A 21,683-nucleotide genomic window follows, 5' to 3' on the forward strand; every position below is an offset into this window, starting at 1 on the left:
TATTCACACTGAGCAGTCGGAAATTAGCGTTATGCAGTGGCGGTCTTACCATAGAGGCATAGGCCGCGGCCGCTTCGGGCCCCCATAGTAGGGGGGCCCCCAACCAACCTCAAAGAATAAATAAAAAATATCTTCTTTTTTTTAACACACAAACAGAGACGAAGCAAGACGAGTCTACACACGAAAATAAAATTGAGGGTTAGGAAAAGGGTTAGGAAATAAAGTTACCCAAGCGGCTCAAATAAAAGAAAAAAGCTAAAAGACACCGGTAAGTATTTGGCAACGCTGCCAAAGATGACACACTTTTTACGGCTACTGTTGGGGATACAGACAGGAATAACAACGTCCAAAGCGTTGAACATGCCGCTACAGCAGCAGCAGCTAGCTGAAGACCTGTGAGAAGACGTCAATAAGTAGGAGACTGTGTCAGAAGCGTGTGATGTGGAGAACAATCTATCTTTTCTCTCATAGACTCTCTCTCTCTCTCTCATACATAGGTTTGATTGTAGAATGTTTGCAATGTTCAATCTCAACTGTAATGTCAATTCAATTACAATATCCTGTATCTTGTACATGGGTTTGTTTGCAGAATGATTGAAATGTCAATCTCAAGTGCAATGCAAATTGCAACCTCACTCACACATACAAAGTAAATTATTCATCTTGGCAATTTTTGTGGCTGTTTGTGATGTTTTGCTAAGTATATGACTGTTTCTGGGGGTTTAGCCTAACTACTTGACTTGCTGGTTATATCGATATTGATTTGATCTTAAAAAAAAAGAATTAACAGTGCTAATTTTCCTGGCATTTTGGCAAGGACAGGTGTTATCTGAAACCTTATTATTTTGGGTTCCATTGTGACTATTAGTTTGTGTAGTGCTACACTTAGTGTGTTCTCTGCTTTCCATCTTCATTTTGGAGTAAAGAAGTGTATGCAGGGTTTAAAGGGGAAGGTATTTTTTCTCATCTCCAACCTTTACTTCCACGTAGATTAGCTTTACCTGCCTATCTATCGTTCAGTCAGTATTTTTCTTTCTCCGTTCTCTTTTAAAGATCGGACAAGGTCGGCCCCAAACATATATTCCCCTTGGGCCCCCAATTTTCTAAAACCGCCACTGCCGTTATGTTGAATGAATTGACCTCAACCCCTACAGTTACTTGTATTAAGGGCCATGTAAAGAGACAGCGTTTTTTAGAATTAAAGGATGTGCTACTTGTCTAAATTGTCTCTGTTGCGGCCTTTGAATTGAATTCCCTCATCTGGTCCAATTTTCTTTCTACAATTGGATAAATTGTAATGGCAACTTAAATAATTAGGCTAATCTGACATCAAAACCTTTTAAATAAAGTGTAGGCCTAATTTAAATGATGGCTTCAAGGCCTGCACCCGTTGTACAATTCCTAAACTTTAACTTATGGTAAAACATTTTTATTCATTGTAATCAAAAATTTCAGATAACACTTGCAACATTTAAGATTTGAAAAATAAATTACATTCAGTTGCGGATGATCAACATAGTTTACAATATTCTATTCCAGGGCTCACATTGCATCAAAATACCTATATATTAAGCAAACAAACCAACACAGTTAATTTCATTAGACAAAATATTAAAAAAAAAACTTGCTTCAACAACTATTTCACATATATTTTGGTTAAATAAGTATTTGGCCTTTAACATTTCACTAAACATTTCCCTTAAGAGTATATGTTCTGTCCCAAGAACAGTGTCTTCATCAATGAACTTCTGGCGGTCTGGCATGACATCTTGGCTTTGATATCCATCATGTGACAAGTGCAACATCTTCATTTGGTTGAACTCTGTAATGACATAAACCAAATTCAAACCAAATTGAGACTTTTGGTTGAAAGAAGAATCAAAGAATCAAGTTGATTTTAAAGGGTGTAAAGATATTATGCTATTCATGTTTCCATCATTTAAATTCATATAAACAATAAAGGTTAAGGTGACTTCCTCTTCCTGTTCTCCCGTGTTACTGAGTGTACAGGTTGGGTTGACCACAAGATCAATCCTCCATTTTGCTGTTCTACAGTTGAAGGAATGTGTGGAACTGGTGGTTCCCAATGCTTCCTATTCATCGGTGAATCACCATGTTATTCAAGAGACTAGATATGTTATCCACTCATATTTCAGCAACATCGACAAGCAGCAACAGGTGCAAATTTTGCAAAAAACAGGGATGAGACATTTTGACAAGAGTCTACCAGCCTTCCCAGTGGACTGAATTAAACGTTGCTCTTCTATCCAGCACAGATCTAGGTGGACACGCCCACTAGTGATGTCATATGGGGCAGATTTTCTAAACGGCTTGTAAGGGCTAATCACACTCACACCTGGTGGTATAATATGGCCCCTTTAACGTGGGTGTAACTTAGTTTCATTGTGGAGGATTTCCCGTGTATATCTAACATAACTTGGATACATTGCAATCAACGCTGCACTGCTTTCGCATCTGGAGACATTATGAAGGCCAGAGTCTTGAACCCTACCACATAAGTGCTCCAGGACGGCCTTTAACCATCAGCTTGTTAACAAACCAGATTATGCATTTCACGAGCCTAGCAGGAAATCCTTTGTGACAAGCCTAATGGCACATGGATGAAATTTCATCCCATAGGTTATCAAGACAGTCTCACTGAAAATACTAATCAAATTTGTGAGCACTCTCAAGTGAAGAAAAGCCATGCAAATTCGATCAGGCTGCAAAGAAAGTCAGAATAGCAGAAACTTGAGTGAAAGAAACACTAATTAAAGCAAGTCCTTTATGTCCTAGATGACAAGTAGATTCATCGCGATGCTGACAGTAAATCATTCATTAGAGAATTTTTTTTGGGAGAAAATATAGCATGAGAAATGTATTTGCTTGAATAAGAACGAGGCTTCTAAGGAATTGAAGGGTACCTCCTTCCCCAAATACGTGTTTGAGCTAGACATGTACATAAGACCTAAGACTAAAATCGACATTATGAATGCAGAAGCAAACCGAGCGAACGAGTCACATGCTGGGGAAATGGTGCTCATGTTGGTCAGGTTTACTTTGAAATCATAACCGGTGTTAACGGGAAGTAACAGACTCACAGCTGTGTTAAGGTATGTGCGGTAGATTAAGCTTCTACCATTTCTTGTTTCAGTACATCACTTGACACACAAGCTGCAGTTTCAGCGACAACTAAAACTTAAGACCGTGGGAGATCAACCCAACAACCTCACCGAATTGTGTCCTCAAAAACAAAGAACAAAACACAACACAAGCAGCAAAGTTAAAAACTTTTCCTTTCTATTCAACTTGGGCCATGGCTTGTTTATCTGGTATAAAGCGGGAGGGGGGGGGGGGGCTCTTCCCAGCAGCCTCTGTAATCAGGCCCATCACTGGGTGTGTCTCCTTCGCTTCCACCACTAATTTCATTGCTCTGAAACCACACAGGCGCAGGCAAGCCCACGGCATGGAGACTCCGCTGCGTTCCGCCGTCGCCTGCACTGCATGACGAGCCTTCGGGAACACAGGACGAGGAACGAGCGGTGGAGTGTAAAAAGAAGTGCAAGCGGGCTGGGGACGCAGAATGGGCTTCGGTTAAAACAACCCGGCTTACGTTACATTGAAACACAACCCGTGTGTGACGACCAGGGACGCGGTTATTGTTGAATCAATGATTCTAATCACAATTCTATTAGTTGTAGATTGTATCTTCATTTAGTGGCGGCATCATGTTTTTAATGCAGATCTAAAGTGCTATACTGTACAAACTGTTGACTTGACCATAATTACTATGCACCGGAGGAATTCACCATACAGATTATATGGAGTTCTAGAGCAACTAGACAATTCTTTAGGAAACTTATGATTGCCCTTGATTTACTATTGCAATGTGGCTCAAGACATAATGGTATAGTTCAAACAGAAAAGGCAATGTTTACCCATGAGCAGGGCAGCCAGAGTTGTACACAACAGTAATGTATGGCTTCACCGTTGGGAAAGTACTGTATCATCTTTGTTTCCATAACCTTTGAACAATTTTAGATCGAGACTTTTGCTTTTTACAATATTAATAGATAACATACAGATATTAAGCAATTTGAAGCTAGAATTGGGGAGGGGGGGGGGGTGTTATTGTCATAACAGAACGGTTTCAAATTGTAAAATCTAAGTTTAGTTTTTTTGCTCTTTGATACTCTTAATTGTCTAAGTGATTGATTTGATAACCATGTGCTTGAATGCACCCACCCACCAACATAAACACACAATATTAATAATTTTTTATTGTGATTATAAAAAAATAGGGTGGGTTCAAACAAAGAGAAGCTCATTTATTAGCATTTAGATTTTATTCCAGTCTATTGCTGACGTACCGCTGGCAGCAACAGAGGGGGTTAAAGCCCACGCCAGTCTGGCTTCCATCCTCCACCGAGTCAAAATCACTCAGCTCCCTCAGGAACTTGTGCAGGTCTGTCAACGGGAATCCGTTCTTCTGGTAGTTCTGCAGACATGAGTGCAAGCCTCCATCATCATCATCATCATCATCATGAAGAGCAGCATGTAAATAACAGCGGACAGTCCAAATTCCATTGTTGGTTAATATAGATCCTTCCCAACCTATGCAAAGTGCAGGATGCCTTTAAGAATTCATGGAATATGTACATCGTAGCACTAGTGTTTCAGATGCCGACTATAAAAAGGGAAAACGTTGAATTGTTCCAGAAAGTCTTAAACCAAGTGGATTAATCAAGTAAATCTATGACTTGAGGCAATGAAGCTATAGGTCCTCTATAATCCATGTGCTCTACACCATAACCCTTAATAAATATAAAAATAATCAGAATTGGGGAGGACCCTCTAGTATCTTATGCGCAAGTCTATCAAATCACATCCACCTTCTTCAGAGTCGGGGTCATTTCAATCCCAACTCAGTGATATTTGACATACATTCAGGAGTCATTAAGGAGCAGGTAGGGGCTAACGGCATGTCGTTCCAGGGAGGCCTACAGGCAAGACATTGGGATTCGAGTCAGGCACCCTGACCAGGTATGGACCACCCTGTTCCTGCTGGTTCACGAGTACCTTGATGGTGTCATAGGCATCGGTGATGAGGGCGATGAAGAGTGACAGCACCATGTAGATGAAGAGGGAGATGAAGGAGTAGAGGTAGGCCCGGCTGAAGAACCACACCACGGCGTTCTTGTCCTTCAGCTGGGCGAAGGTGGAGAACATGTCGTCTCCGTTGAGCAGCGAGAACAGACACTCGGCCACACGGCTCAGGCTCTCGAACTGACACCGGAGGGGGGAGGAAAGAGATCGAAGGGGGGAGTGGGAGAGGAGAGAAAGAGAAAGAGAAAGAGAAAGAGAAAGAGAGAGAGAGAGAGAGAAGTAGAGGGGGAAAGAGGGAGAAAGAGAGGGGGAGGAAAGAGAGAGAGAGGGTGAAAGAGAGGGGGAGGAAAGAGAGAGAGGGTGAAAGAGGGGGAGGAAAGAGGGAGAGGGGGTGAAATAGATGGAGAGATGGGGTAAAAGGGGGTGGAAAGCGAGTGAGAAACATTCTCCTAGATTACCAAGTAAATTTACAATGAATAGTTTACACAGGTGGAGTGGAACCGCAGGATACACACCCCCCTCGGATGATAAACACTCAAACGAGGGAAACGTGTGGTATACACAGAGGACGTGATGGAGGACACGTACCACTACCACCACCCCCCCCCCGCCCCCTACCCTTCCCCTTTCACGTCGACCTATGTTTTCTTTAGTCAGATGAACTTGGGAATGTACACAAACCCACTCCAAAGATAGAATTCATCAAAGTGAAGGGAAATAAATGAAACAGTTCACAGGAGACCTAAACCCATATGCACGCTGAAGTCCCCCCCCCCCCCCGGGGGACTGCGATAACGTCTAAACACAACAGACTGTCGAGACACTATGGATCTGGGGGGCATGTTTGGAGATGCACTACATCCTCTGTTTACCCGCCCTTGTAAATACCCCAGAAGCGTCAGCTTCTTGGGTATTACTTCTTGGGAGCGAGACAGCAGGGGGAATCCCAAGGCATCCACCATGTAAATACAGAGAGACTGTCCCATGACCGGGGATCCTGGACACGACAACGTATCTGCACTTGTTGTGTTTGGAAGAATTGAGTCTTCCTGGATGGCACGGCAAGGCTGACGCATACACAATTTGGCTAATTCCAAAAATTAAACATTTTGCCTCATCATTTCCTTTCGATTTAAATGTAAAATAATGTTGGTTAAAAACATTATGATTCCGATTTAATGACCCACACGCACGCACGCAGCTCAGCTCAAATCAAAAAACAACCCGAGATGCAACCACGATTAACATTAAAGGGGACATATTGTGAAAACAACACTTTCCCTGGGATTTGGGGTGTTGTTTTGAGTCTCTGGTGCTCCCACACGCATACAAACTTCGAAAAAAAGTCCATGCATGATTTTTTGATTGAGATATGTATTTTCTAGTACCCCACCTACAGTTACCAAACGAGCGAGTCAGTTGCGGAGTACACCGCCGGAGCTGCCGGACTGCCCACAAAGCTTCAGCGGCGGCCGAACGGTTTCGACGACCCCACCCCTCGTTGTGAAAACGCCATAATACGTCTCCTCTACTAAAAACTCAAAAATATAAAAAACATCTGCCGAATGCAAGATGGCTTCAACTGATCTTTCTATTGTGACGCACTACCAGTTAAATGAGTAGGCCTCAACCAATAAATGTACAGCAATGAATGCATGGGAATTCCCGTATCGGTCATACTTGCAGGGTGCGATAGATGGCTTTGAACCCCGTCATGAATGCACATTTCTCAGGTCGTTCCTTAAGACTGAAACCAGCAAAAGTTCTGGTTTAAGCTCAACTATATCCTAACCCGCTACTTGAAACAGGGCCAAAATATTGCCAGAGCGGGCATTATATAGACACCTGCTGCTGCTCGTGATGCTGCTCCTCCGATCTGGCACCAAACATGCAAAAATAAATACAAACTAACACTGCCCCCTGGCGGCCATGCCTAAATACTGTCAACTTTCATGTAAACGTATTGTAAATCCCATCGGCTCTTGTATATAGTGCTTGTTGAGCTTGAGAGGGTTTTCAGGAACCATGGGCAAAATGCCAAATCAATTACACCAACAACCTCAACAAAATAACAGGCATCCCAATCAAGAGAACTGTAGACAATCTTTGAAGATCGACTCCTTCGTGACCACAAATCCAGGCTCTGTCCGACTGTCTGCGAGTCTCTGGATCTCCATGCGTGTGTGTGTGTGTGCGCGTCAGGGCCCTACCTTCTCGTGGTACGGCCCCAAGACAATCCAGCCACAGAAGGTGTAGCCCAGGTATATCATGCCTGCACAGCAACAGAAGCGCAGCACCTTCGGGAAAGCCGCTTTCATCGTGAGGATCAGCACCTAGAAGGACAAGCGGGAGGAGGAGAATTTTTAGCCAAAGCCCACCGTTAGAACATGGCCATTGGGGTACAAATGCACAACATTTCACCCTGAAGATCCAACACCTTGACCACTAGACCATGTAGAGCTCCCTGAGAGTATTTTAGAGAGGTGACCCTTGACAGAGTACACTAGACCTTACAGCATACTTAATAGACACACTAAACACACTACTAAACAGAATATACTTACATTGTACTTCTCGAAGTAGCCCAGGTACCTGATAACGCCAAACCACACCATTAAGGTAGAGGTCCCGAGAAAAATACTACACACGTCGTAGTTGGTTAGACTCTGAGGGGGAAAAGAGCAATTTAAATAAACCAGCAATATTTTCATTGTCCGCTTGCTCATATATGTATACTAAACTGTTCTGTAGGTCATGTTGATTTAAAAAAAAAAGATTAAAATAAAAATGTTATCACCTATGGGGAAGTTGTTACATTGAACGATACAAGGTAGATATTTGTATATTATTTTTTTACAAATTTCTGCTTTGATTTAACATTCGTAAAACTTGCTGTTAGATACTGAACATGAACTCTGGAAAAGGATGGACTGAACAGTTGGTAAATAGACTTTTACAACATCCTTTCAGTCAATTGGCTCCAAAGTCCTCCATCCACTGAACTGACGTCCTATGGATAGCGTTAAGTGGCCGTCATAATATTTGTACAGTGAGGCCTTAAAAGGCACCCAGTGCAACTTTCGAGGCTTAAAAATAAACATTCAATTTCTAGTCTTTTTTACACGTAGTAAGTTTCAATAACTCCATACCATTACATACCGACATTTAAGCAGCAAAGATGAGACGTCGTTGTGTGGTGAGAACTGATACAAAATCGATAACAACAACAATGCCGCCATTTTCTTTATTTTTTGTAACCTACAATAAATAAAGCAGGCTTCCAGTCAATGGAAAAATGGCTTCTCCCCACCGGCGATTGTTGTTGTTTACGATTTTCTATCAGTTCTCACCACACAACGACGTCTCATCTTTGCTCCTTGAATGTCGATATGTAATGGCATGGAGTTATTGAAACTTACTACGTGTAAAAAAGACTAGAAATTGAATGTTTATTTTTCATTGAATGTTTACATAAAGTTGCACTGGGTGCCTTTAAAGACTGTACCTTCAGGGCTATACAAATTCCGTTTCCATGACATTGTGACAAATAATTGTCACTAAACGTCCCAAAGGGGCATCGTGCGCCTACAGGTAGACATTGCGGTTTGAACTCTAGAATTCAGTCCAAAAATATCAATATTCGGCACTTGGACCTTCGACAACCAAAATTAGTGAAAAGTGACATTATGGAGTAATCCAACTGGAGGGACCCTCTCTAAACCAAGCAGCAGATAATGAGGATTCTCATGATATGCATTACCTTTGCTTGGATCTCCATCTTCAATATGGAGCCCACGATGGCCAGGAGATCACTGACGATAATGAGCAGGTACCAGCCATTCAGGAACTCGCTTTGGTCCTCGTCGCACAGTTTGCGATTGTAGCTCTCCTGGAAAAATCTGGTGAACCTCTGCCAAAGACAAGAAAAGTTTGAACTGAGCATGTAAAAAAAGTAAAAATACTTGACCGCAACGGTTAGCATACATTAATGAGCAACTTCCAGGTTGACTCGAGTGTACAATTCTCTGAGCTTTTTTACATATTTTGTTTCCCCAGTAGAACAGAGGCAGAAATAAATAATGGAAGTGAGAAGATCATGGGATATGAACAGACCAACTACTTTTATAAAGCTGCAATCACAAATTTCTGTTTTGAATGCAGTGGGATCCGAGAGTCTTATGGTTCTGATGTATTTGCGTTGCCATTTTAGTTCTGAATTTATGAGAACCATGAAACTCGATAAAAATTCAAATTTAAAACAGAACAAAGTGGGGCGAGGAGAAACTGCTGATGGCAGCATTAAAAAGGTTACATATTATACCACCAGGTGATCACACTCACACCTGGTGGTATAATATGTCACCTTAAACAAGAACAAAGGGCAGCACACCTGGAGGAGCCTAACTGCCAGGACGATGGAGCGAGTGCACAGGACGGCCGAGGCGATGCAGATCATGATGACGAAGACGTCGAACACCAGGAGGTATTGGGTATTTTTCTGGGCTGAACACAAAAAGATACAGTGGCACACTTGTCATTAGCCGTCACGTGACCTCCCCCTTCTGCACCGTTCCTGATAAGATCATGGATATGAAAACGCCTCGTAACACAGTGTCTAGGTCAACCGTCTCCTTGTGTTTTACCAGGAGACATTGTACCGCGTCTTTTAAAAACGTTTTTCCGAGCAGTGTTTATGATGCAAACACAAATGTCTGGGAATGTGTTGCTATAAAAACACAGAAATGTAATTGGATGCAAGGTTAAGAAATATGAAAGGTTATTAGGAAATAAACAAAAATGTAATTTAGACTTAAGTGGAATACATTTTCAGCCATCTCGCTCCAGGAGGCCTACAGGCAGACTGTGTAGACATCGGGGATCACTCTCTCACGACAAACCGTTCTGGGAGTCAAACCTCCCCAACCACCAAACTAGCCTGCCCCTGGTAGAATATACAATATATCCATATTACACAATTCCCAACTCCACACACTTCTGGGTCTGAGCAGGTAACGAACCAGATGGTCCTAAAGGCTGACCCACTAGGTAACGGTGTGGGATACATCTTAATGATCCTACCTGTCCCTGAGATCTTCCATTCCAGGCAGGCACTGCTCACGGAGTCAATGTCCATGAAGATCTTCATCTTACCGCTGTGGCCCTGATTATCAAGGGTTATCTGAGGAGGAGAATTTAATATACATTTCAATGAATTCATGTACCTAAAACTCAAAACAACTAAGGAACTAGGGTCATTTAAAAAAAAAAATCATAAAATCCAATGATGCACTATTAACTGATGGCCGTTTCATTAGATGGTAAGAGATGGCATTGTGATGATGACAGAAATCAGTTAGGATTGATGCAGCTGTTTATCTGTACCGTCACAGAGAAAGCATAGCAGTCGGGTAACTCTCGTGCACGCACTGACTGCAGATTAATCCCTTTCAAGTGGAAGGTGATCTCCACGTCCACAAGTCTAGAGCAAAGAAGAAAAGAAAGACCATTTACTGTGACGTGGTGAAAGGAGAAGTGGATGAATAGATTATTGCTGAACATACAAGTTCAGGGGCTTACCTGTAGAACTCAAAACTATAAAATGAGGCATTTTGGGTTTTGCATGGTGTTTGCGACTTGGGATGACATGTGAAACAATCTGAAATAAAAAACATACAAGTTGACTTTGAATAAAAACAAATGCGACTACAGTATCAATTACGAATGCTAGATAGTTTTTATATGACTGAATACAAAAATGCAAATATGCATAGACCAATATTTACATATAGGTTAGGTTACACCGGTTAGAATAAATAAAAGTATATGCAAGGGCTCGAGACATCCCTGAACGCTTCCCTTGTGGCAACAGTAGCAATCATCAAAATGGCCAAATATGGGATTATCAAGTTATCCAAGTTATTAGTTTTGTGTTCGGATTTAGGAACATTATTCAAATACATTTTGAGTCCTGCCTTCCAGCATGAGAATCTGCATTTATAAAATACTCTTGGGTTCTCCCCAGGATGCCGTTTTCTATAGTTGCGCTCCCTAGCCTGTGAACCAGATTAATGTGAGAGCTCATGTTTTATTTGCTCTGGCATACGAGCTTGGCCCCCCTGCAGTTACGACAGAGGCAGACTTGGCCCAGATCAGTCCAATCACAACAATTAATCTAAAACGGGGCGGGTTTAATATGATGACTGAACAGCGGAGTGGCCTATCGGAGAGCAGTTGAGGAATCTTCATAAACAATCAAGAAGGCTGCCGCTGGTGGGTCGCACATTTTATTGCTCTGATCGTTTGCAGGTCTACCCTATTGCGTCCAGGCGAAGTTTGTTCAGCCCTTGGAGATCTAAAAAGAACTGAGTGGCTCAAGACTAATACGCATTTAATCTTGCGATGTCAGGCACGGCAATCCCACTACTCAGCTGTCCATATAAATAAGAGGGTCATTTGTTTTCCGAAACCTGAATGAATATGTGAAGCTTGAAAGCATCTATAAAGGGCCCACCCAGCCACACACAAATATACGACCCTCACACACACACACACACACACACACACACACACACACACACACACACACACACACAGACACACACACACACACACACCGTGCTCCAGCTCGGCATCTATGTCGTACGCGTCGTCCGAAGGTTCCAAGGTGCCCCTCTTGTAGTAGCGTTTACATACCACAAGGGGCCGGACCCCCCCAGTCTCATCATCAGCATAGCCGATGGGACCCACCGAGAGGTTGCCTAGCTGGCTGTACTGTAAAGAAAGCACTGTCAGCCCAATGGAAAAAAAAAATACACTTCCTGTGTGAATTGCTGGGGTTGTTGGTTTGTGAAACGCCTGCGTGTTTGAGTCATGGGCAATTGAACCGCAAACTCACGAGACACATTTCAAAGTTCAATATTTGTCCCTTACGTTTGATGCGTGCTTCTGTTGCACCACACATTTCCTCTCTGGGATGAATAAATCAGACGCATAATCTAACCTCATCGTTTATTCATTTCGAAATATATTTATTTTAGAATGAGGCGATACGATTTGGTTCATTTCAGGAAACGTAAAAACAAACAAAATGATTAGTGTCAAATGTCAAAATAAAAGCGGGGAGATGTTTTGGAACGAGCGAAGGGAACACTTGCCTGATCGAGAACGTAAAAGAGAGAGTCATAGACGCCCTGCTGGGTGTAGACGGAGATGCTGTAGTCATCCTCGTCCATGCCGCTGTAGTCTTTGAGGAAGAGGTTCTTCAGCGCCATCCTGTTCTCCTCTTGGTACGAGACCACCAGCTGGTTGTTCAGGCCAAACAGAATGAGCTGCAAGGGGCCGATGGAGATTAGAGGGGGACCCAATGATTAGTTCTTATTGAGGCATTGGCACTTTTCACAGCCCGCGCAGTGCTGAACAGACTCTAAAGGCGTGTAGCACCTGTACTGTGGAGTTGTTTATGCATGACATATGTGACTTCATCAAGGGCAAAGTCCTATCCCAGCCTTAAAGAGAAGAGATCGGTTAACTTTACTTGTTTGGTCCAAAGGGCCACCAAGAAAAACGTTACTAAAATGGTAAATTGATTAACATTATAAAATCTAATCATTTTATATAGATCAACTAATTAATATACATTTAAAGTAATGTTATTAGAGGATTAAAACATAATTTAGGCTGTGGAACAACATGACACATCTGTTCACAGCAGCTTGCGATGAGGAATGGGTTAGTTTCGGCAATGAGGAAGTAGAATATCTTTAAAGCAGGGTTTCACCAGAGAGGGGGCTCTATGGTTGTTCTATCCAGGTGTACACTTTTAATCAAACTACAGTTCACATCAGCATAAAAAACAATTGAACAAGGCCTATAGACCATCAAACGTCTCTCAATCAAGTCATGAATGATCTTCCACCATCATGAACCATAATCGTCCTCGCTGCAATGATGGGCGCACTGAGGTTTGAGAAAACAGAGGCCTACCTGTGTGGTGATCATGATGATTTTGAGAATCTGTACACCAAGTTTCCATGGCAAAATCCGTCGCGACCTGTACTTCTCACAAGGGCTCATAAAGTAGTATCTCAGGTCGTCCCTCAGAGTGTCCTCCTTAATGACGTCTGGGGTCAGTGTAGACCTACAACAAAGTCATTGTTTAATCGTTAAAGCATTAAGGAATGTATGCGCAAATTAAACGTGCAGAATACAAAACCTGCCATTAACGTGGGCGACGTAGTGATGAGAATTTCTATCATGCAACACGTTATGTGGGCCTGCATTTATGGAGAACTTCTTCAAGTAAACGGCCAACGCGGTTGGCGGTTGTTGCAGTTTGCAGAGGAGTGCATTAAATAGGCCAAACGTTAGGCCTACTTGGTCAATGACTACATTCATGTGGCAGGTACAAGTCCAAGGCTGTTCTCTGCTCACGCGTTCCTAACTAGTCTATAGGTTTTTCACATGTACATTGACGGGTCCAACGCCAACAGACCGGGATCGGACATTGCGACCTCTTCCCCATTCCATCGATTAGGGTGTCCTATTCATGAAAACACAACTCATCTGATTGTATTTGTAAACAGTACAAAAACAGTAAACAGCGTACCTCTACGATGGCTTTGTGCATCTGTCCGTAGCATCAACATGCCTTTTGTTTCACACAAATCAAATACATTTTCTTTCAAAAAGTCCGAAGCGTTTAATCGCTTAACACTTAAAACGAAAGATGAGACGCTTCAAATTTATCGAAGATACGCGAACGTCGCCTGCGGCAGGCTTGCATTTCGGGGTAATTTAAGAAGTTATAAACTTACCCATCTTGCGTAATCCAAACGAAATAAACATTGCTTCAAGTCACGTACATGATTCTTACATTGTAACGCAGGCTATTGTACAATGCCTCACATTTAGTTTAATAAATATTTTACAATTCACTGCGTTGAGCAGAACTAAATAAAGTTAGTTTCGATTCCAAATAGGCTATGTCGCAATAACTTCTAAATACCTACGCACAGAAAGCCTAATATATATATGTATAGGTATATATATATTTGTTAACTTACCGAATGGAGTCACTCCTTCCGAAATAACGACGAACAAACAACTCCATCGTGTGATATATTGGTAGACGAAAAGGAGGTTTCCATCAGGGACCGGGTGTTCGTGCGGAGCCAGAGGACTGAGCAACCACTTGCTGCGTTACATTGAGGTAGAAAAACGCTAAACACGTGGGATCGACTTTTTGACAGTTAACGTGACCTCTGGCGAGCCAATCAGGAAAGGCCTTTTTTAGGGACAGTGAGGAAGACAACTACAAGCAGGGAGACCGGGGAGAGTTTTTTTACACTGAAATAGACAATTTCCTTAAATATCAATGTGTCAACTACTGAAACAATGCATTGAAGTGTGTTTATGAAGTAAGTACATGAAGGAAAATGTTCTTATATCAAAGTCACTCCACTTTTACAACCGTTCCAGTGTACAGGTACGGTTGTAACCCATGACAGGGACAAATGTGACATGTATTCAATGTACAAAATGAATCAATCAAATACTCAAAATGAGGAAGATTATCATCAATCATTTGAATGTGAATTAAAAAAAGGCAGAGGAGTTACATATGAACCTATTAAAAACAACTTGCTGGTCATTTTCTCTGATTCTCTGATGATCTAAAGGAGTATCTTTTTTTTTGCTTGTTTGTGATTAGGCTGTGTGTCTGTTTTAGGCTCTTTTTACTTTGGAACTAACTATTGCATTTCTCCTAGCGATGACAAACAAAAACACTAGTTATATTCGCCATGCATTAAAAAATGTACAAAATATTTTGTTTTTTAAACAAATTCTCAGTAAATTATTTCAAAATATGTGTAAAATATATGGCCCACATCCCAAAGGGACATCAAAAAGCTCACCCAGTTAAAAGTGTCCATTTAGAGATGGTGGTATTACTTCCTCTTTAGCAGTCAGGAAATGAAAATATGTAGCGTCAGCAGATTCTTAAGTCGTATAGTTATTAAGATGCAGATGTGAAACAGGGTCTGTCAATTGTGAATGAACCTTTCATTGTTTCTTAAAAAAATCTTTTTTTTTTTACAATTCTGACATATAGCGCACTCCAGAATCTCACATAAACTGCATGGACAGGGACCGTTAATCTAATATTGGGCGATTTAATACTCTGTACAGATGATAGCCCTATGGGGGCGCCGTTGAGGCATCATAAACCACCAAGTTATATTTATATTAAGGGCATTTAGCTCCCCTCTTTATCCAAAGCGTATATATGCATATAACGTCATATATAAATAAATATAAATATAATAAAAATATCCCCAGTTGGCTGCCGCTGAAGTGTCATTCGTTTCATTGCAACGATTGATTGAAGGTCTATCCAATAGCGTCCAGAGGCATTTTGGTCAGCCAATGATAACGCCCCGGCAAAATAGGAAATAAACAGAGATTCCAGACTAAAGTCTGTTGAGGTCATGTTGAGGTCAGGCTGCAGAGGCGTTTCTTGGATTTGAGGCCCATGGGGGCTTAGCCTGGACATCTGCATCTGTTATGAACTGGTTCTTTTTTAATACTTTATGCACTGTGCCCCCTTCATTACATTAAAAAAAAAAAAATTGGAAGTTTATTTTGGACCTCAAAAGATGTACTTTACGTGCAAGATGAATTATGATATGAGAACTTGTTAGTATTAGTAAAGTGTAAATGCAGTTCTTAACACTAATAGTTCCCAGTGTTTAGAAGTTGGCCCAGGTGGCTCCTTTGCATGGCTACTATCGGTAGATAGTAGACATCTCAGTAACTACCATTCAATTTCCAAATTGTCCCGTCGGTCAAAAGTCCACATCAATCTGATGTAATAGTTAATCATAGCACCACTCCAGCTGTTACACTAGTATTAGAGGCCTCAAAATGGCCCTGAAAACTTAAAATAAAGTTAGAATGAAAGAACAATATTCTTTTTAATTCCTTTTATTACATCTTGAATGCAAATAATGTTTGCAAGAAAATGTAAACGCACATGTCACAAAGTTAGTGTATAAAAGTTGTTTAGAGACATGTTTTTAAAGCTTATTAGTCTCATTAAACCCCGTCATCAAACCCCAAATCCAGCATAGAAAGTGCGTAGTTTTTCTTGCATGTTCTAAATTTACAATTTAGAACATGCAGCCCTTTTAAGAATTCAGACACTTCTCATGGCAGCAGTGAGGGTAGAAGAGCCTACAGCGTAGGAGACGTCTCTTGCACCGGGCTGCACACAGTTTCAATAGAGGAGAATTCAGGGAGCACGATGAATGACTGCATTAAAACAAGAACAAAAAGAGAAAAAGATTTATATTGAAGGCTGGTAATGAGTAGAATGGAAATATACATTTATTAACATGTGATACAAAAACACATAGTACATATGCAGACAGAAGATTTCCACACAAATGGATGATGATGTGGAATAATTAATAAAAAAAAATATTTTTTGGGTTAACTGATCAACAAACTAAAATAATTGAGTTTAAACAATTTTTTTCATTCATTATTAAATGTTTTATAGAAATTGTATAACCGCTGGATACATATTTGTACATTATTTTCTATTTGAACATTTTGTGTTTATTTTTTTAAGGGGAAGTTGAAGTAAATGCATCATGTTTTCAAACTCAAAATTAATAGTTTGAATAAGCGTGATCTCAATATAGACCAAAATAATCGAGATTAGGATTTTTTTCAACCCATCTGTACAATGCTGAAGCGTGTTGACAACAAAATAATAGAACTCTTGTAATACTTTGTCCATGGCGAAAAGTCTCATGCACGCAGTTACTGTATTGTCTAAAATTCTTCAATTTGATACGAAGGCTTGGTTCATAACCACATGCAGGGCTTACGATGACGCAGCCTGCTCTCGGGCAGGCCGCGCACATTCACCCGACAGGCGTCTCCCCGCATTTGAGCTGGAAGCGGATCCAGCCCCTAGTGACACGACGCGACCAACGGGGCCATTGGAAATCACCTGTTCTCTTGTAGCTCCTGGTAGTCCGGCTGGATTGCGGTCATCCGTTATAACTCCTCTGCCACCCTGCGACACATTGTCCTGCCGTTTGGCTCGGGGCACGGTCGGCTTGGGGTCCGAGGGTTTAGCCTCGGCCTCAGCTTGTTTGGTAGCACCGTGAGCTACAGTCCTCGGCGTGGCCCCTCGTAGCGACTCCTCCTCGTCCGCCTCGTCCACCTCCTCCCCCTCATACTCTTCTGAATCCCCGTCCCCCGGGGCGTGAGGCACCGACGGCTCCATGACGTCCGTCTCGTCGTGGCTGTAACCCTCGTCTCCCAGGGTCTCCACGGGCACCCTGGGGGGGGCTGCGACTGCGGCCGCCTCCGCCCCTCTGGGTCTCTGGACTCTCCGACGACGCACGGCGCCATCAGCACCTCGCACCCGCCGCCGCTGCAGTGGGGCGTCTCCAGCTCCTTGAGGCTCCGGGGTCGTAAGATAGGCCGGGGGTGGCTGCGCGGGTTGAACCTGGGCCGGTGGTGGCTGAGCGGGTTGACACTGGGCAAGTTGTGGCTGAGCCCCAGCTGGAGGGAGGGGAGGGTCCCGAAGACGCAGGGGTCCCGTTATACCGTGCTGGAACATTGCCTGCACCCCTCCATACATGACCACCTGTGAAACAGAACAAAAAACAGTAGCGTATGCAAGTTATACCCCGGTCCTCCATTTGGAATTTGTATTACACAAGCAAGATCACCATGCTCTAAATCCCACATGCAATGGATTTATACATTTTTGGCTTATTTCCATAGCCATTATTATTATTTATTTATTTGATTAGGACATCGCACATTAATCAACATGTCAGCCAGAGCATCAATATAAATATGCCGGAGTTAGCTTAGTTGCTAACTTACATCCGTTGTCCTAAGGCAAAAAAATAATAGTTTGAATAAGCGTGATTTCAATATAGACCAAAACAATATTATTCACCTTTTCAACATTATAAGTCAAACTGTCAGTTACCAAGACTTTGTTGCTCCCCCACCCATCAACTACACCTTGTGATGTGTACCATGTTGGCACAATCCATTTCATCACTGATTTCATCAGTTACTTGGCAATACGTCATGTTGCAGAAATAAATCACTGGAAAAGCCGTTACACCTGGCATTAAAAAGGGAGGTAGAGAGGTGGTCTGTGACTGCGTACTGCTATTCCCTACTATTAAGTCATTTAACAGATGCATTTAGAGAGCAGGTAGCCTGCGGGCGATGGGGGGGGGGGGGGGGGGGGAGAGAGAGCCCGGAACTTTTGCGCCGGGAAATCGAACCCCCCCCCCCCCCCCCCCCCCCCACCAACAAGACTGCCAGGTGCATGATGTAAAGAATAGGTACCAGGATAGAGAGCACGATGGTGATGAGGACGGGTAACTGCAGGGTGATGGGCAGGTCCTTCAGGAGGGCACGGAGGAACTCACTGATGCCCTGGCCGATGTGCTTCAGGGGCTCTGTGAAGAAGGTGGTGATGGTGACTGAGAAGGCCTGGGGAGGGGATGAAGGACGTCATCAACCATTCAGCTCAGAGTCTTCTGCTTAAACCACAGCTACATGCACGTCTTATTTTTCTTCCAGAATAAAAACTGGATTTTCTCGGAGGCCAATAGAGGCATTGCGATTAATAATAATAAATTGTACAGCCCTAAAGCACAGTAGACTCACCTTCGATGGAGGCACCAGTAGGAATGGACTGACCATGAGGTCTTTATAATACTCATTGCAGGGGTCATCCTGCAGAGTCCAGGTAGTCCTGTACCATTCTGAAACCGAAGAAGAAATGTGCTAAGTAAATGTTTCTGAAAAAAATCCTTAATATATAACTATGAATACTCGTACTTATTTCACAAAATCAACACAGCCATTGAATAAGCAATATCTGTATGCACAACAACCACGTATGTATGTGTACTCACGGCTCCAGCTTACCTTTTAAATTATCAGTCCAGTCGATTTTCTTCATTCCAGTGCATTTCTCGTACGCCGTGTCCATCTTCGCGAGTCGGCTCTGGTGCTGGGCAAATTCAATCTGAGGAGCACACATAACACACATAAGAGGTGCCATGGGGAAGAGAAAGTGGGTGCACTGCATGGCTGTAAGGTAAGAGAGGCGTCGCTGTTACCTTGTACAGGTAGAACCAGTTCCACACAATGCTGACGAGGAAACAGACTGCGAACATCCGTTTGAACTGGACGAACCAGGAGACCACGGCCCACAGCTGAGTGCAGATGACCGCCGCTATGACGAGGACGCAGAGAAACACCTGCATTGGGAAGTGGGGTGAACGCATGTTATACTTCAATTCATACTGGACTTGGTTGTACCTTATTATTATTTAGATATGCCCTCATGAGATTTCTAGAGTATTTCTAGAATATGAAAGCGATGATCCTTTCAACCTATACGACATGGTCATATTAGTTCCGACCAAAAAGGCTTCTTGGGTATGAACACTAACGTTGAAGTGTGCTTACTTTCAAGACAGTATCAATTTCCACTCCGAAGACGTCCTCAAAACGCCACTTCCAGGCCTCGAAGTCCAAAGGTTTCACGTCTATCAACAGTTGGCTGAGCACGTCGTCCATTGCCCCTTGCTGCCAGATCTCACCCGACGCCAGAAACTTCTGGATCTCTGTGACACCCTGTCTGGTGACTTTCACTTTAGCGTTATAGAAGCTGTCCGCGTTGTCGGTGGGCTGGAAATAAAATAAAATACCTTTAGAAATATTGCCCTGTTTGGTACTAATGTAGTTAAAGCAAGAGGGACAGAAGAAAGAAGAGCTGTGAGGAATGATGAAATACAACATAAAGCATTCAGGACATGATGATTAAAAGATACATATGGTTTCTGTTTCATTCGCATTTTAAAACTTCTGCCGTTGAGCATTTCAAGCAACTTCCATCTTTAGGCATGGCCACGGAGAGTTCAGCAGTGGGCCAGATCGACATCGCTAGGAGGAGGCAAAGTGGTTTTTTTTTGTGCATGAATAGGTTAACCACTTGAAATAACCTACCAAGCCAACTTTCTCGATCAGCTTCAGAAATCTGGTCAGGAATCTCCTAAAAACAGGGCTGCATGCGGGCTGCTGTGAAATAGATGCAATGCTCTTCCGCAGATCTTCAACCTATAGAGGAAGAACCGTATACAGGATGACGGCAGTGGAAGATTCTTTATTTCCCTTTTGGATTGGATTTTTTTGGATGAAGGATTTTTTTTTTGAATGAAAGATAATGCTTTGATCGTGTGTGTCCTCAAATAAATAATGCCAAACATTACTAACCTCTGTTTTTAACGCTGAAACTTGACTGCTACAATCCATATCTTCTGCGGCATGTTCCCTTCTTTTAGTGGGAACGTTGGGATACGTTGTTGGCTGTAAAACGACGTTAACAAATTGAGAGCACTGATGTAAATGTCACATTCGTTTTCCAGGAAAGAGGGGGGTGCGTTATCTCCATGGTTCTGACCCACGCCAACTTCATGAAACTTTCTTAGTACCGTCGTTGTGTAACTGTTGAGCGTTATAATTAGCGATGTTGTAGATGAAATCTGCATCACACCGTAGCTTTATACTATCCCAAGTACACAAACCCCGCCACATCAGCAGGTGGGACCGTTCACATTCTGGTTTGAGGCGAATGGCAACAACATAGGATTTTACCCCTTTTTCCTCTAAATTGGAGACCGATGGCATAGATAACTATGTTGACGATCATATAAGACAAATAACTACGTTTAAAACAAAGAGATTTTTGTTCACTACACTCTTAGCAGCGAGCACACTGGCTCTTAACAGCGAGACAGCAATGGGGGAGAACATCGAAGTTTAGAACCAGTGTCATTGCGGTACATACACAGACCAAACCAAAGACACATTGTTATAGGCCTCCATCCACAACATTTGTTATGCCGATCAAAAGAGTCACCACCTTACCTCTGATTGTTTTTTCATCGTTTTCGTGCCTGCATCGTAGTTCAACATATCGTAGGGGTCAAGCCATTCCTCTTCTGTCCGTACAAGTGCAGCCAGACTGCACATGAGGACGACGAGGCGCAGTCCCACACGGAATTGTGACATGGTGATCAGCGGATCCGTGGCATCAACGTCTTATCTTAAACAACAAAAAAATCCATATAAATTACAATACTTCATGGGTCGATGAAGCGGTTCTTATCTAGTTTGTGGCTGAGAATCGGAGAGGTAGTCCGTTCAACTTTGTTTGCGCCACCGGACGGTGTGTAAACAGTGAATAGAGCGTAACCATCCAAGGTATACTTACCACGAACCAGAGTATGGTGACACGATGGTATATGGTGGAAATGTATTAAACAATATTAGTTCACGGGTAGAAGTAATCGACGACCTGACATTTGCCAGAGCTGAATCTTCGGACGTGACAGCAAGCTCCATGAGCGCACGGTGCTGTGTATGTTTACATCCGGAACCAAACTGCGCTCTTGTAGTTCCAGCACAGAACACTTCCGGAACCACAATGTGATTAAACGTGACATAAATACTCAGCACAT

The 21,683-nt window shown here is 42.6% G+C and overlaps 2 protein-coding genes across 7 annotated transcripts; both read right to left on the minus strand.

Moving 5' to 3' along the window:
• Positions 1–1,413: 1,413 nt before the first annotated feature.
• mcoln2 (mucolipin TRP cation channel 2) lies at positions 1,414–14,329 on the minus strand. Of its 4 annotated transcripts, none has more exons than XM_060067357.1 (14): positions 14,169–14,328; positions 13,090–13,243; positions 12,261–12,434; positions 11,721–11,877; positions 10,684–10,762; positions 10,489–10,585; positions 10,186–10,285; positions 9,497–9,609; positions 8,867–9,016; positions 7,671–7,772; positions 7,317–7,439; positions 5,080–5,286; positions 4,371–4,498; positions 1,414–1,822 (listed from the first exon to the last, which is right to left on the minus strand). In XM_060067357.1, the coding sequence occupies exons 1-14, from the start codon at positions 14,213–14,215 to the stop codon at positions 1,786–1,788; spliced, it is 1,668 nt and encodes a 555-aa protein (XP_059923340.1). In that variant the 5' UTR covers positions 14,216–14,328; the 3' UTR covers positions 1,414–1,785. The 4 variants fall into 4 exon arrangements, with proteins under 4 accessions (XP_059923340.1, XP_059923342.1, XP_059923339.1 ...); XM_060067356.1 differs by lacking the exon at positions 1,414–1,822 and adding an exon at positions 1,840–3,570 and having other exon boundaries at positions 14,169–14,329; XM_060067358.1 differs by lacking the exon at positions 1,414–1,822 and adding an exon at positions 4,945–5,000 and having other exon boundaries at positions 14,169–14,329.
• A 1,744-nt stretch (positions 14,330–16,073) lies between these two features.
• On the minus strand, positions 16,074–21,613 carry clcc1 (chloride channel CLIC-like 1). 3 transcript variants are annotated; one of them, XM_060067355.1, is made up of 11 exons: positions 21,437–21,591; positions 21,091–21,268; positions 20,437–20,529; positions 20,170–20,280; positions 19,630–19,851; positions 19,278–19,418; positions 19,084–19,183; positions 18,820–18,917; positions 18,496–18,642; positions 17,126–17,770; positions 16,074–16,416 (listed from the first exon to the last, which is right to left on the minus strand). In XM_060067355.1, the coding sequence occupies exons 2-11, from the start codon at positions 21,232–21,234 to the stop codon at positions 16,339–16,341; spliced, it is 1,779 nt and encodes a 592-aa protein (XP_059923338.1). In that variant the 5' UTR covers positions 21,235–21,268; positions 21,437–21,591; the 3' UTR covers positions 16,074–16,338. The 3 variants fall into 3 exon arrangements, with proteins under 3 accessions (XP_059923338.1, XP_059923336.1, XP_059923337.1); XM_060067353.1 differs by lacking the exon at positions 16,074–16,416 and having other exon boundaries at positions 16,467–17,770; positions 21,437–21,613; XM_060067354.1 differs by lacking the exon at positions 16,074–16,416 and having other exon boundaries at positions 16,467–17,770; positions 21,091–21,263.
• Between the last annotated feature and the right edge of the window lie 70 nt (positions 21,614–21,683).

This window comes from Gadus macrocephalus, chromosome 12 (assembly GCF_031168955.1).
Source record: "Gadus macrocephalus chromosome 12, ASM3116895v1".
Taxonomy (NCBI): domain Eukaryota; kingdom Metazoa; phylum Chordata; class Actinopteri; order Gadiformes; family Gadidae; genus Gadus; species Gadus macrocephalus.

Bases quoted from the DNA above. Each gene is read 5' to 3' on its own strand.
- mcoln2 (XM_060067356.1), bottom strand. From the start codon at position 14,215: ATGGAGTTGTTTGTTCGTCGTTATTTCGGAAGGAGTGACTCCATTCG. The intron at 13,244-14,168 runs GTAAGTTAACAA...ACTTTGTTGTAG, and splicing joins GGAAGGAGTGACTCCATTCG to GTCTACACTGACCCCAGACG. The intron at 5,287-7,316 runs GTAGGGCCCTGA...CTCCGGTGTCAG, and splicing joins TGGGGCCGTACCACGAGAAG to TTCGAGAGCCTGAGCCGTGT.
- clcc1 (XM_060067353.1), bottom strand. From the start codon at position 21,234: ATGTCACAATTCCGTGTGGGACTGCGCCTCGTCGTCCTCATGTGCAGT. The intron at 20,281-20,436 runs GTTAGTAATGTT...CTTCCTCTATAG, and splicing joins TTTCAGCGTTAAAAACAGAG to GTTGAAGATCTGCGGAAGAG. The intron at 18,643-18,819 runs GTGAGTCTACTG...TCCCCTCCCCAG, and splicing joins TACTGGTGCCTCCATCGAAG to GCCTTCTCAGTCACCATCAC.